Source organism: Hemiscyllium ocellatum, chromosome 11 (genome assembly GCF_020745735.1).
Source record: "Hemiscyllium ocellatum isolate sHemOce1 chromosome 11, sHemOce1.pat.X.cur, whole genome shotgun sequence".
In the NCBI taxonomy this organism is placed as follows: Eukaryota; Metazoa; Chordata; class Chondrichthyes; order Orectolobiformes; family Hemiscylliidae; genus Hemiscyllium; species Hemiscyllium ocellatum.
Window position 1 is genome coordinate 87,924,140 of NC_083411.1, and position 15,191 is coordinate 87,939,330.

Genomic DNA, 15,191 nt, shown 5'->3' on the forward strand with positions numbered 1-15,191 from the left:
ATCAAAGGCAATATGGAATTCAAGACAAACATGAACACAGTCATGATTTTATTAAGTGATGGAGCAGGCATAAGGGGCCAAATGGCCTAATTCTGCTGTAATTTGTGGATTCTTATAATTATCTAATGCCAACTTGGTTACAGCTATACTCCCGAAATGAACCATCACTTTCATCAGTATTCAGAACCGATTACCAGTTGGAGACGGAGATGCATTCAGGAATTCTTGCACCCTCTGCCTTTTTCCTTTTTCCTTGTCACCTATTCCCACTCTCTCCCAGGATGACCACATTTACAAATGTATTATCCACATAGCTCTCTGCATCACAGATGTGCTGAAGTGATGCCAGAAACCCAAAGCTCAAGCTGTTGCAGATGAATGTACTTCCTACTTACACAATTATTTGGGACAGGAAATGTCCTGGAATTCCTATATGAAATAGGATGTGCTCTTTAGGAATCAGACCTGCCCTGCTATCCCTCTAGCTATTAAATGATATTTATTACGTGAAAAAGGCATACCAGCTACTCAGCTTTCAATCAGAAGAGAAAGCAGTTTGTAGACACAACTTCCCATGTTATTTTCATATAAGGATGTCTGGGATTTAAGTCAGCTCCCCAGTGGACATTTTGCATTGCTGGTGAGGACATCTCACCATGGGCCAGTATCAGCTGCCCTCAGGTGTCATGAATGCTATCCGTCGCGCACAGAGGGGATCACATCCTGGACTTTGGGCCTCCAGTTTTCAATCCTGTTAAGTAGAATTTAGAGATTTGCTCCATTGAAATTCTGAATTCTTCTGCTGGGATGGTGAAGATCTAGACCCCAAAAGAGGGGCCTAGAGCCTCCTCTCTCCTTGTTTTCGGATCCGTTTCTCAACTCTGCATTTCTCAACTCTGTCCTCAGATGTCACTCTCTCCCCTTTTATTGTGTATATAATCTCTCTCTATATATTTTGTGTATATAATCTCTATCTATGTATATAATCTCTCTTTTTTGTGTATATAATCTCTTTTTTAATATAATTTCTCTCTTTTTTGTGTATATGCTATATAATCTGTCATTTTTTGTGTATATAATCTCCCTTTGTGTATATAATCACTATATAATTGCGCTCTGTTTTTACATATAATCTCTTTGTTTATGTATCTGTCTTTTTTGTATATATAATCTCTCTTTGTGTATACAATCTCTCTTTGTTTATATATATCTCTCACCCCCCCCCCCTCCCCTTGCCAAAACCACTTCTTTTCAGGTTGGAATAGGGCAGTAAACAGCAAGGTGTTAGTTCAGCCACTACTTGAATGGCAGGGAAACCAAACGGATATAAAATGCTCACGGCTGGCTGGCTAATTCCTCAACACTCAACTGTGAAAGACTCAAGGCTCTTACATTGATGTCCACTAGCAGTCAGTGCCGAATCCAGGAGTCACGGCACCATAGGATTAATTTGAAGCATGGTTGCATTAATTCGTTGTTAACTAAAGAATGGAAAGCTATCTTACTAGCCAGTTGAAGAAATTCTGCAAGTGATTGGAGGATAGACATATGTATAGCAGAGGTATATAGCTAGTCACCTCCCAAAAGCTAGGTAGTGACTGTGAATGGGTATATGAAAAATAAAAGGGACCTTAGTGTAAGGTCACTAAGGTTGAGGAAAATATAAACAGTGTTAAAGCAACCATAATATAAAATAAAGGTTTTAGATTCTACTAGGAATCCTGAGCCTACGTCAGGCATACCGACACTTTTTGAGGATTGGGATTCTGTTCCTCATACCCACTGAGCCCCTAATATCTCCTGATTGTCCCCAGCCTTAATTTAAACCACCCACTTGGTGTAGACTTTTCCTTCTTTTGAAAATAAAGCATCCAGTCTTCATTGCTGATTGATATCATGGGGATAAGTGGCCTGTGTCATTCTAAACTGGGTCATATCACAGGAAATAGAGTTATGTTAATGAAGCATGCCCCTGACTGCAAGAACAAACTGGCCCAATTTGCTCAATATGTTCAAGGGTGATACAAATGTAAATACAGTGAAATTCTGGGAGTAACCTGAATACAAATGGCTTGTGTTACAATACTGAAAGATGTGGCTATCTGTCTGATGGAAGTGACATACAATTGAACAATAATCAAGAAGCTCAATTACCTTTGTCTAACCCTATGCTTTTGCAATGTTTTTCGAATGGAGTCACTGACATGATCCAGACCAACAGTACAAACTAGTCTGGGAATTACCAGTCGCAAATAAGATATTCTAACCTTTGCTTCAGAAATGATTACGAGGATCAAGATCAAGCTCACTCTGCTATATGGACTTGCCATTGCCAGCATTATTGCACAAGAAGGGACTGTCTACCTGTGTGATCCTGAGCAACCAGAGACTGTGTACCATCTATGCAGGAAGATGTCCTTGTATACCAAGAGATTGACTCCGTCGATGCGTGGAACCTTACCCAAGATGGCTGTCACAGTGGTCAACTACATCAACAAGAGACTGACTCCGTTGATGTGTGCAATGTTACCCAGGATGACTGGCGAAGTGGTCAACTACATCAACAAGATCGAACAATCCATTTACAGAACAAGCCCTAATGGTCTTTGCCCTCTGTTAAGGTGTTGTGTGCCAGTTTGATTTCAGTTGTACTATGGGCAACCATGGAAAGCTTTGCCCCCATTCAAAGAGGTCACGGTGCAAAAGAGAATATAAGGAAATGTTATCTTTCACTAACAATTTGTTTCTCCAAAGTCACAATAGAATATTTGGTAGGGATGAAGTGGCTTGTTACACCCTTACTTCAGCAAAAGCCTCTTTGACCCCTTTTCACCTTTCGAATCCCAACAAAGGAGCATGGAACACTTCTAAAGCATTTACTAGGCATAATATTTCTTTTGATTATTATTTATCTCCAGCTGTCAGTTGCTTATGGACCTCCTCCAATAAATCTGGGCTAGCCTACCCGAATTGCTACAAAGGTAAGGGATGGGAATGCACCTGTGCAAATGTGACTAAGACTATCCCCTGTGCCATGATCAAATGTACCAGTCGCCACCGCTTCCCTTAAAGACCTCGCATCTCATGTGTATGCCTCGAGGAGGAGTGTGCCTCTGTTCTCAATGGTATTCAGGCCCTTTGTGGAATGGGTAATAGCATTCACCTTCATTAGATGGGAGGAACCATTCTGGTACAATAACCACATCTCTTACCCATATGTTCAAGGAAGTCACAAAGATAGGTCCACTTCTTATTGGGAACGTCCCTCCATGCATTTCTTAGTGCTTTTTTTTCTGTAGGAGGATCTGCAGGAATTATTAGCCATCAAAACCATAATTATCTCATTTCTGGTTTCCCCCTCTTGGGTAACGAGACAACTGCTGCCTTCTCAGGAGTTAGGGACATGCTTTCAGAATTGTGCCTATTTACCCAACAAAACCAATATGCCCTCGACTACATACTTGCAAAGGAAGGTGGAGTTTGCGCCATAGTCAAAGGTAAATGCATCATGGGGGTCACTGACCTCATTGAAAATATTACTAGGCGTGTAGATAATATCTGCACCTTTATCAGTCAAATGAATGAAGGTGCAGGATGGGGAGATTGGTCTTTTTGTTGGCATTGCTATTGTTGAGTGTATTATTGCTAAGCTGTTAGCTTCTATTGACAGCATTAGTTCCACCCAGAAAATGCTTCTTCTCCACTGAGATGAGGATGAGGAAGCGCCATTGCCTGCCCCTGGTCCCTCCCCAGAGGAGGAGGAAGTACGGCAATCTTAGGAAGAGATCAAGATCTACAATTGTGGGATTGTGGGTCTCTGGGCTTCCCTGGGAGAGCTTGTCATCTTTCCACAGCAATCAAAGCTCAGTAAAGTTACAGAGAGAGTTAAAGAGTGCGGCTCTCATCTACCCTACTTCTTATCTATCAGAGCACTGGTAAAGAACACAAACTAACAATGTTTCCACTGGTTTCCCCATGGCTCAGCTACTTAGAACTACCTCATCCTATTTTACATCGATGCCTACATTAATAACTGCAAATCTGTAACTCAAGCGACCATGACAAAATCCTCAACAGGTCATTGACAAGTACAATGATCTTCCTGATTTGGCAATGTCAGCATAAATCATGTTGAGGTAATTCCAGGTGCTTTAGATTAGATTAGTTACAGTGTGGAAACAGGCCCTTTGGCCCAACAAGTCCACACCGAATCGCCGAAGTGCAACCCACCCACACCCCTACATTTACCCCTTACCTAACACTATGGGCAATGTAGCATGACCAATTCACCTGACCCGCACATCTTTGGACTGTGGGAGGAAACCGGAGCAAACCCACGCAGACACGGGGAGATCGTGCAAACTCCATACAGTCAGTCGCCTGAGGCGGGAAATGAACCCGGGTCTCTGGCGCTGTGAGGCAGCAGTGCTAACCACTGTGCCACCGTGCCGCCCACTTGCTTCTTGGAACATTGACCCCAAGTTTAATGAGAATGACACATGAGGAACAATTGCAGTTGGATACTACAACAGTAGAGTTAAGTTTCAGGTGTTTGAGCTTCAATCAGCTAAACTGTCTTTTCAAGTCCTTGGCCCTTTCTCTTCCATTCATGTGTTATATTGGATTAGCATTAATATTTGAATGCAGCAACACATAGAATTGGTTTAGAAAATTAATGCCAATGGTACCTGTGAGCATGCTATGTGCAGGTTGTCACTTTTTAATAACCTCTAGTTGTGCAGATGCTCCAAAGTTGCTGCTGTGATAACAGTTGTAGCCAGTGGAGGGAGCTAAATGACAGTTCACTTAAGCTTGACTGAGTATCACCAAGAGTAAAAAGTGAGGTCTGCAGATGCTGGAGATCAGAGCTGAAAATGTGTTGCTGGTTAAAGCACAGCAGGTCAGGCAGCATCCAAGGAACAGGAAATTCGACGTTTCGGGCCAGAGCCCTTCATCAGGAATTCCTGATGAAGGGCTCTGGCCTGAAACGTCGAATTTCCTGTTCCTTGGATGCTGCCTGACCTGCTGTGCTTTAACCAGCAACACATTTTCAGCTGAGTATCACCAAAAAATAGCTAGGTGTCAATTTCGGGGAGTTTCATGGAGAGTTTCTTACCATGAGCCTTATCCACCTACCTCATCATGTCTGCACCAAAGCACTATAGGGCTCCGCCCATACCATTATGCACTGATCACCAGCATAAGTACTCACCAGTACCAGGGTCTCCTGGGATTCCCAATGGGAACACCATATTTAAATCTTAGACCTACACCAGGTCAGGCTCTGTCAGTCAGGAGCTGCCCTTCGCAGTTCCTGTTTGTAAAGGCTAGCCTCAGAGATGGCCAATAGGGGTAAGCTGGCATCCTGCTTTGTCAGCAGGAACTAGAGATCCTGGCAGATGGGGCGGTGGACGAGAGGGCCATCCTCTTCCCTTAGGACCACCAAAGGAGAGCCTGAGTTCAAATCCAAGCATGGCAGATGGAAATTTGAAATCAGTAATATCTGAAATAAAGACTTGGCCCAATGGTGACCAATGTTGATTGCTGTTAGAAAAGCTTTCTGATGAAGGGCTTATGCTCGAAACGTTGAATTCTCTATTCCTGAGATGCTGCCTGGCCTGCTGTGCTTTGACCAGCAACACATTTGCAGCTGTGATCTCCAGCATCTGCAGACCTCATTTTTTACTTACAGAAAAGCTTTCTAGTTCACTAATGTCCTCTAGGGAAAGAAATCTACCATCCCTATCTAGTCTGGCGTAGATGTGACTCCAGACCCAGAATATTGTCTTTGATTCCTCAGAGCCATAAATGCTGGCCTAGCCAGTGATGCTCCAAAATGAAGAACTGAAGTGGAGAATTGTGCTCTATGTGAGTTGGGAATATGTCATGATAATGGGATATGGCGACAGATGTCCTTCCATTATGACTGATTAGGCCTTTCACCACAGCTGACCCAATTACCACAATTCCCCTCTAAGTCCTTACTTTCCCTCCTAGAATCACAAAAGGCTTCCCTTTGTTCTCACTTTCCACTCCATGTGGCTTCCATCATTTTTACTACTCTGTATTTGACCATCAAATATATCTTTCCTCTTCTGTCCCCTTTCAGTGCTCTGAAGAGACCATTCCCTCTGTGAAACCCAATCTTCCACTCCAACGTCCTGACCTTAGCTTCCCAAAGTTTTCCAATTCATACTTTAACAACGCTGTGCTGTTGGTTAATTTCTGTAAAATACATGTATGGTGCATTTTGGTAACACACTGGAAGAATAAGGTCATTGATGAAGCAGTTGTTTTGGATGAGAATGCTAGCGCTAATCAAACGAAGCTTGGACATGTTCTCAGGATGGATGATGGCTTTATCCTTGAGGATTTGATACATTGGGAGGTGGCCCATGCTAAAGACCCAGAAAAATATCCAAAATTCTGACTTATACTGCTGTATAAAGAGACCAAGGATGGAATCTTATAGAGGCCTGAACAACATAGGCTATGGTGGGAAATGAAGCAGGATTGTGCAAGAAATCCAGCAAGGCCTTTCCTGCACGTGGAGCAACCTTCAGTATGTTTTTACTCATTTCTGGGTGTTGAGGAGTTAAATTGCGATTAAATTAAATTGAAAGTTAAAACAATACTTCTTTCAACAATGGATGCAGTCAGTTTGAAACTCTTGAAGGAGAGACAAATCAATTTGAAATTTTTAAAGGCACTAACATTCTTGTAAACTCCCACTGTGAGCAGAAGATCATTTTGTGGCTCAGAAAGCTATTTGTAAATAACTAGTTTCATTCTTATAGCTGTGATCTGTACATTATTTTGTCGAGAAGTCAACTAATATACTTACTTCGGTGTATATATGCAGAGTTGTTATATGATTGCTTGTTAAATGAGCTTGCTTTACATTTTGAAAGTAAAACAAAGTCTGAATGTGTGAATATTGTGCTTGCTGCAGGTGAGATAGATCTCATGCAAGTACAGACAAATTCCAAACGTAAGAATCAGGAACTGCTTGTGCTCTGTTACCAGAAGCATGTTTGGAAAAGCTTATCTCAAATTTAGAACAGACATTTTGAAAGAAATGAGAAGTTTTGACTTCTCATGAATTTGATCCAAGGTCCAAGAACTGAACAGGAAAAGAAGGTATAAAAGACCAGAAGTATAAGTAGGCGAAAGTGGGGACTGCAGATGCTGGAGATTAGCATTGACAGTGTGGTGCTGGAAAAGCAACATATTTTCAGTATTGGAACTTTATGTTGGACTGACCATTCTGCTGGGAACTCCACAGTGGACTGAGCAGTGCACTAGGAACTGCATGCGGTTCTGGGGATTTCACAACATACTGGGAATTCCACAGTGTACTGGGTGCCGTACTGGGAGACACAGTGTACTGAGCACTGTATTGGGGATCCCACAACGTACTGAGCACCGTACTGGGAGACTCCACAGTGTACTGAGCACCGTACTGGGTATCCCACAGCGTACTGAGCACCATACTGGGTATCCCACAGCGTACTGAGCACCGTACTGGGGATCCCACATTGTACTGAGCACCGTATTGGGGATCCCACAGCATACTGAGCACTGTACTGGGTATCCCACATTGTACTGAGCACCGTATTGGGGATCCCACAACATACTGAGCACCGTACTGGGAGACTCCACAGTGTACTGAGCACTGTATTGGGGATCCCACAACGTACTGAGCACCGTACTGGGAGACTCCACAGTGTACTGAGCACCGTACTGGGTATCCCACAGCGTACTGAGCACCATACTGGGTATCCCACAGCGTACTGAGCACCGTACTGGGGATCCCACATTGTACTGAGCACCGTATTGGGGATCCCACAGCATACTGAGCACTGTACTGGGTATCCCACATTGTACTGAGCACCGTATTGGGGATCCCACAACATACTGAGCACCGTACTGGGAGACTCCACAGTGTACTGAGCACCGTACTGGGTATCCCACAGCGTACTGAGCACCGTACTGGGAGACTCCACAGTGTACTGAGCACCGTACTGGGTATCCCACAGCGTACTGACCACCATACTGGGTATCCCACAGCGTACTGAGCAACGTACTGGGGATCCCACAGCTTACTGAACACCGTACTGGGGATTCCACAGCGTACTGAGCACCGTACTGGGGATTCCACAGAGTGCTGAGCACCGTACTGGGGATTCCACAGCGTACTGAGCACCGTACTGGGGATCCCACATTGTACTGAGCACCGTACTGGGGATCCCACATTGTACTGAGCACCGTATTGGGGATCCCACAGCATACTGAGCACCGTACTGGGTATCCCACAGCATACTGAGCACTGTATTGGGGATCCCACAACGTACTGAGCACTGTATTGGGGATCCCACAACGTACTGAGCACCGTACTGGGAGACTCCACAGTGTACTGAGCACCGTACTGGGTATCCCACAGCGTACTGAGCACCGTACTGGGGACTCCACAGCGTACTGAGCACCGTACTGGGGACTCCACAGCGTACTGAGCACCGTACTGGGGATTCCACAGAGTACTGAGCACTGTATTGGGGATCCCACAGCGTACTGAGCACGTACTGGGGATCCCACATTGTACTGAGCACCGTATTGGGGATCCCACAGCGAACTGAGCACCATACTGGGGATCCCACAGCGTACTGAGCACCGTACTGGGAGACTCCACAGTGTACTGAGCACCGTACTGGGTATCCCACAGAGTACTGAGCACCGTACTGGGGACTCCACAGCGTACTGAGCACCGTACTGGGGACTCCACAGCGTACTGAGCAATGTATTGGGGATCCCACAGCGTACTGGGCACCGTGTTTGGGATCCCACAGCATACTGAGCAATGTATTGGGGATCCCACAGCGTACAGAGCACCGTATTGGAGATCCCACAGCGTACTGAGCACTGTGCTGGGAAATCCTGAGGTGTATGTTTGTCCCCGTTGTTGCTTAGTGAACCAAAGGATCTTATTTCAAAAGTAAAACACTATGTTGAAAGTTATCAGTGTGCGTGCTGTAGTGATTTCTGATAAATCACTCCACATTCAGAGAGTAGAGCTTTTTTATATAAAAGTGCAAAACCAGAGTGAAGAATAAAAATAATATATTTAACTTGTGCAAAAAGGATCCTTCTCACTAAATGTTCAAGTGCTGATCATTCATATAATTCTTGCTTTGTAATGCAAAATTCCTATATACATTTTACATCTAGTAACAGTCTAACATTACAATTTCTCTAATAATACAAATCTTGTCTGGCCCCAAGTAAAGACATACAAACAGAAAGTACTGAAGAAACTCAACAGGTCTGGTAGCATCTGTGAAGAGAGAAACAGATTTAACTGTATCATTCTAATGATTTTTCAACAGTTAATTTGGATTAATTAGAGTCATCTCAGTCAGACTGGCTGAGTTTCTCCTGAACTTTCAATTAATTGATTTCAGATTTCCAATATTCCCAGGTATTTATAACACATTTAAAACAATTTACAATCTAGCATGGAATAACAGTTTAATTCATTACAAGATGTTGGGCTCAATTCATCCATTGTTCTGCACAAAATTTTGAGTCTTTATGAAAATTATGCTGACTTTCTGCACTGGAAAATGAATTTGCACTAAATACAAGAGTCAGGTGAGTCAGCTCTTCAACTTCAGAGGCAGATGTTGCTGTCAAGACCAAACATCAGGTTTCGGTTTGAATGTCCTGCATAGGAAATTGATTCCTTATTAACCAACAAATCATTTATTTTGTAAACTGTCTCCTACAAAACGTATGCACTGCAAGATGTAAAATACTTTGGGAAAACTGACCTGCCTATGCCTAGGTGACCAGGAATTCTTGGTGTCCACACAAGCTGAAGAAATGCCCTGGTTCACACAGGTACGGTGTTCGTATTGCTGTGGCTTGGAGCTTGCGCAGGTTGAAAACCTGCCTTCCTGCATTGTAAATACTTCCTGCATTGTAAATTCTTCCTGCATTGTAAAAGGTCTGTAATGAACTGGTGAAATGTTCCTACTGCTGTAACATTGGAATTAAGTTTAATTCGATTTTGCATCTTCTTTGCAAAATGTCTATAAATCCGCATTAGAGAATATGCAAATCAGGACCAGCTGAAAATCCATTTATGATATTTGCAGAGGTTCTTGCTGTGATGATACATAATTGCCATTTCCATGATTTGCAGCATTATAGTGTGATACATTTGGCTTAACAAAACTGTGACTTTAAACTCTTCTCACTGAGCTCTCTTTGTCATGACCAGACATTAAACTTTTGAAACGCTGGCATAACTTGAGTATTTGATGTGCCCTCTTCTCTATGGGTCGACAGACAGGAGGATTCCAGCATCTGCAGCTTTTTTTCCTTCTCTATGAGTAGTTATCCCTGCTGTCTCTAGGAAGGCTGTTGCAAACATTGCCTGAAATACTGCTACGCCATGCATCACCTTGAATTGAAATGATCACTGCGGTGATGTTTGCCTAAAGGCCATGCTTTCAGCTTCTATCCACTTAACTCAGTATCGGCAGCTCTGAATCTCAGATGTCTGTGATGGATTTGAAACTGCTCCTGGTTCCATTTGTCTTAGGAAAGGTTTTACTAAACCTTCCTTTAATGGTGTAAATAATAATCCTGCGAAAAGAGTTGGATAGGAAGAAATAAATGACTGGATCAAGACAGCTGTTTAGGGCGGACAGGCACAGAACCAGTTCATTGGCCATATGTAGAAACTGCTTAGCGTGACAGCTGGAGATGATCCCCATCTGTGAGAGGATATAAGGGACTCGAACAATGTGATAAGGTATGAAACACACAATGTAGATTGCGAGTACAATGAAGGTCTTTATAATGGCTCTGGTGCTCACTTTCTTGATCTGCTGCTTTTTCTTCCCTTCAGAAATGTTGTAGAGTTTGACTGCAATCTTGGCATAGGATACCAGGAATAGCAAGGAGAGAATAAAAATAAACATGACAGCTGTTAGATTCATTACACCCGCAGTCACACTCTGGTCCTTATAGTGGAAGCATTTTGTTTCATTTGACTTTAAGCTGCTGACCACAACAAAGGGCAGCATGAATACGATGATAGTCAGCCACACAGCCCTGGATATGCCCGAGCTCCATTTCACACTGTGGACTCTAAACTTACGGAGAGGTTTTGTGATCTTTAAGTAACGGTCCAGGCTGATCAATCCGAGGAATAAAATGCTGGCATACATGTTGATGTAGAAAAATGTCCCGATGATCTTACAGAAGTAGCACCTAACCATCCACTTGTACTCTCCAAAATGGTAGGCGATCCTGAATGGAAGGCAGAGTAACAACAAGAGGTCAGCCATAGCCAGATGCTTCATGTAAATAGAAATAGATGTTGGCTTCCTCTGGTTGAAGAGAAATATCCATAAGGCCAGTATATTACCAAGGAGCCCGATGACACAGATAACAATGTAGAAAATAGGCAGACCCACTGCGAGGAAACCGTCTTCAATAGTGCAGTTTGTGTCCTTCGATAGTCCAAAGACATCTATTATTGGCTGGGAAACATTGGCATAGGGAGATTGTGCAGATGACAAATCAGCCATGGTTCCAACCTAAACCATGGAAAGAAAAGAACACGTTAGTGCTGAATTGTAATGAAAACCATTCCAGTAGTTTCTAAGAGCTTTAAGGCAAGCTTGTTCCCATCATGCCAAGAGTGGGATGTTTTTGTGTGCAATTCTGAGTCATAATTTTGAACCTTTGTGGGATAGACCAATCTATCACTCTGCTAACGTTTTTATTCAGATATTAACATTTCCTTTAAAAAGGAACTCTGAATGATTTGGTACTCACCATCAAAGATTTTTTTGTCTGATTAATAAGAACCCAAGTTTCAGCAACAAATGACTCAAGAAGGATAAAAACATTGTTAAATGCCCCATTAATAAACCATGTAACTCTTTTGGGCAGTGGTTATATTTGAAATCAATTTATGTTGCCACATTTAGCTTTTTTGAGAGGTTGAACTGATTTTACTCACCATTACAAACTAAAAAGTGCCCAAATAAAGTCTTCCACCTGTATTAAATCTTTCTTGCAAATAATGATATAGAATTTGTTTTTTTTATTGATAACTTTTTTGTATGTTATTTCTGTCTCCCCACCTGCCTGACATAAGACGTCTTGCCCAGGCAAACAGCTAATTCTTGTGCCAAGTTTGTGGCAGTCAATGAACACATGAAAGCTGACCATCAATCCTTTAAACTCAGTATTAGTCAGCAAAGTACTCTATCACAGCGCCATTACACAATTGGGGGTATATTTGTTTGGTTGTAGAAAGCACCAAACAAACCATGGGTTTGCTGCAAAAAAAGTAAGTAAAATAAATTCTAAAATTATCAAAAAAAGACAGAATTTAGAAATTTCCTAAAAACATTTTTGTGCGTTGAAACTAAGTTGAAACTCTTTAGTATTTCAAAAAACAACTTGACTACTACTGATGAAAATTATTTTTAGAGAAAGAAACCAAACATGCTTTCAAAAGGAGGAACCCACATTACTAACTTAGTTCAATGGATTTTCTGAAGTTACAAAGCAGAAATGATGTGAAAGTCCTATCACATGCTGTATGTCAATTTCCAAAAGTCTTTTGACAAAGTTGTACAGGAACAGATATTGGCAATCTTAAAGTTGTGGAATTTCAGGGTAAATTTTAGTAATGGATAAGAAATGAATTTACGAATGGAGCCCAGTACTACTGGTTAGAGGAGTTATTTGAGTTGGGGATAAGTTTTGGATAGATTGTCTCAGGTCTCAGCATTGGACCAACAACTGTCTCCCATTTACACTCATGACATAGATTCAGAAAAATCAATGTAAATTTGCAGATTATACCAAACTGAGAGATGGATGAAATTGAAAGATGCAGCTAAACAAAAAGAATGAATTGATCTGAATGTTTAATGCAGTCAAGTAATGCCAATACGCAAATTGTACGAATGATTTTAAGAAATGTAAAGTCAAAAGATTTGTAAATATCTTTGTAGATTTGATACTATTATGCACAATAAAACTTCCAAGCAAATGAATACAAAACAATTAGACAAAACTGTACTGTGCTCTGGTCGGACTGCATCTTTGACTATTGCTATCAGTTCTGGCTGCCAAGAAATAAGAGAGGAATATTTGTGCTAAAGGCAATAGTAAATCCTATTGTCAGCAGTTTGAGGTATATGAACTGGAAAGACAAAGGCTTTGAGTTGGAGTGTGCCCAGACACGGGTTGGAAGTCTGCACAAGGATTTCTATCTTCAAAAAATGAATTTGAATATTACTGAAAAAAGACATGTTTTATAGAAGTTTCTCATCTTGCACTCACCCGGACAATTTGTGAGAATAGAAATTTAAGGTGAAAACTAACACTCAGACTGTATGAGAGGAAAGTGTTGAGTGTTTAGAAAATGGACTATGATTGGTAGAAGTGTTGCCATGGAGAATGCAACAAGTTAATGGTTACTGACAGTTATTTGTCAGATTTTGTCTAAATCTTAGATTTAAACAAAGCCTGAAAATTAATTCACAATCATTAAGTCCTGTATTCTCCATGGCAATGAGTCAACCAGAGTCCACTTTTCAAACAAGCAGCAAGTGTTTTCTTACTGTTGTTTTCCCGCTAAATTGATACTCTCGCAAATTTTCCTGAGTGCAAGATGAAAAGCTTCAATAAAATTGCATCTTTTTCAGCAATACCCAAGCTATGTACTAGCAAACCAGAAAAATTGATATATCTGACACATACCTTATGTCAAATCTCAAACCTCAGTATCATCAAATATCTGATGGACCTCCACTGGCACAGCTTCTTTATCTTTTGATAAATTATTCAGCAACGTGTTTATTTAGATAAGTGAAATGAGCATAATATTAGCCCATAAAGAAATCATCCCTCAATGTATAAGACCTGCAGACATCAATCATTCCCCATAAACCAATTATAGGCTTTACTGCTCATGCTTATTTACTGACTGATGATAATAGCAGAAACATAGACGCCTGAGTGCATTTAAAATTTCAGAGTTATCTCAAATGAGATAGCAACACATAATTTCATTCAATTTTACTTTCACTTCATTGAACACCTGACAACTGCACAACAACTGAATGCAAAAGACATTTAGTTACAGTTTTCACTGATAAGAAGCTTTGATTCCGATGACTCAATTAAGCATGGTGTAAATGACTTTCATTAACACCAACAATAAATTGATCAGATTTATTTAAACAGTATTTAAACTTCAGTTTGATAGAGTGAAGTAAGGTACATAGAAACCATAGCACCCACAGCTTATACAGCTTTGCTGACTGTACCTACCACACTGATTACATTTCTGCTGTGCCCATCGCATATTACACAATTGTATCAAGCACAAAGATGGCATTGTCACTCCTTATAGAGGTGCTAATATCAGAGAATCACAATAATGATAACATGGTTACTGCCTCCATTTAATATCCCTAGTGCCTGTATCTCCCGATCAAGTGTGTTATTTTGCTGTCTGTACTAAGATACAGGCTCTGTACACTTCTAGACGTTCACTTACTACTAGCTTAAATATGCTTCAGAAATTTTCAAGATCTAACAACTAACTCATGCATAAACTATAACATTCACTAAAATTTCCAGGGCTTAAATTACAAATAATTGATCATCAGAAAACACATGGAGGGCAGTTGCTGCAGTAGCTCAATGCTAGTGTTACAAAGCAAGTTATTTTTGATCTGACCTGTAATTGAAGATATAAGTTATTTTGTTTTGAAGTCACTTACCTGATCTGTGCTGTTACCTTCTTCTGTGTCAATGAAAGTCTGGCACATTCACTGCATGATGCTTTTATTCTTCTGTCTATGGAATTTCCATTGCCAGGAATACGTAAGCTTTGCTCTATAGAGCAGAGCATGGGTTTCTGCTTCCTGACGTAATCTGACTGTTCATCTGTCTGTCTCAGGTTTTAAACATACGCCTACTTCCCCGACGCATTACTTCAAAAAGAAAACTAGAAACAAAGTCCATCAGAATCAGACAGAATAAGAACCAGTAGTCACACAGGAGTCAGACAAGATCTGGGTTTTTGATATAAACAAATTAAAATCTTTAATGTCGATGGAATCTTTGTCAGGACTATAGTGTGTTGTGTTTTA

General features: G+C 41.3%; 1 protein-coding gene across 2 annotated transcripts; it reads right to left on the reverse strand.

Moving 5' to 3' along the window:
• Positions 1-9,147: 9,147 nt before the first annotated feature.
• On the reverse strand, positions 9,148-14,964 carry LOC132820231 (probable G-protein coupled receptor 34). 2 transcript variants are annotated; one of them, XR_009645184.1, is made up of 3 exons: positions 14,820-14,964; positions 9,828-11,606; positions 9,148-9,720 (listed from the first exon to the last, which is right to left on the reverse strand). XR_009645184.1 is itself a non-coding variant. In XM_060832229.1 (2 exons), the coding sequence occupies exons 1-2, from the start codon at positions 14,865-14,867 to the stop codon at positions 10,554-10,556; spliced, it is 1,101 nt and encodes a 366-aa protein (XP_060688212.1). In that variant the 5' UTR covers positions 14,868-14,964; the 3' UTR covers positions 9,148-10,553. The 2 variants fall into 2 exon arrangements, 1 of the variants encoding a protein (XP_060688212.1); XM_060832229.1 differs by having other exon boundaries at positions 9,148-11,606.
• Positions 14,965-15,191: the final 227 nt, after the last annotated feature.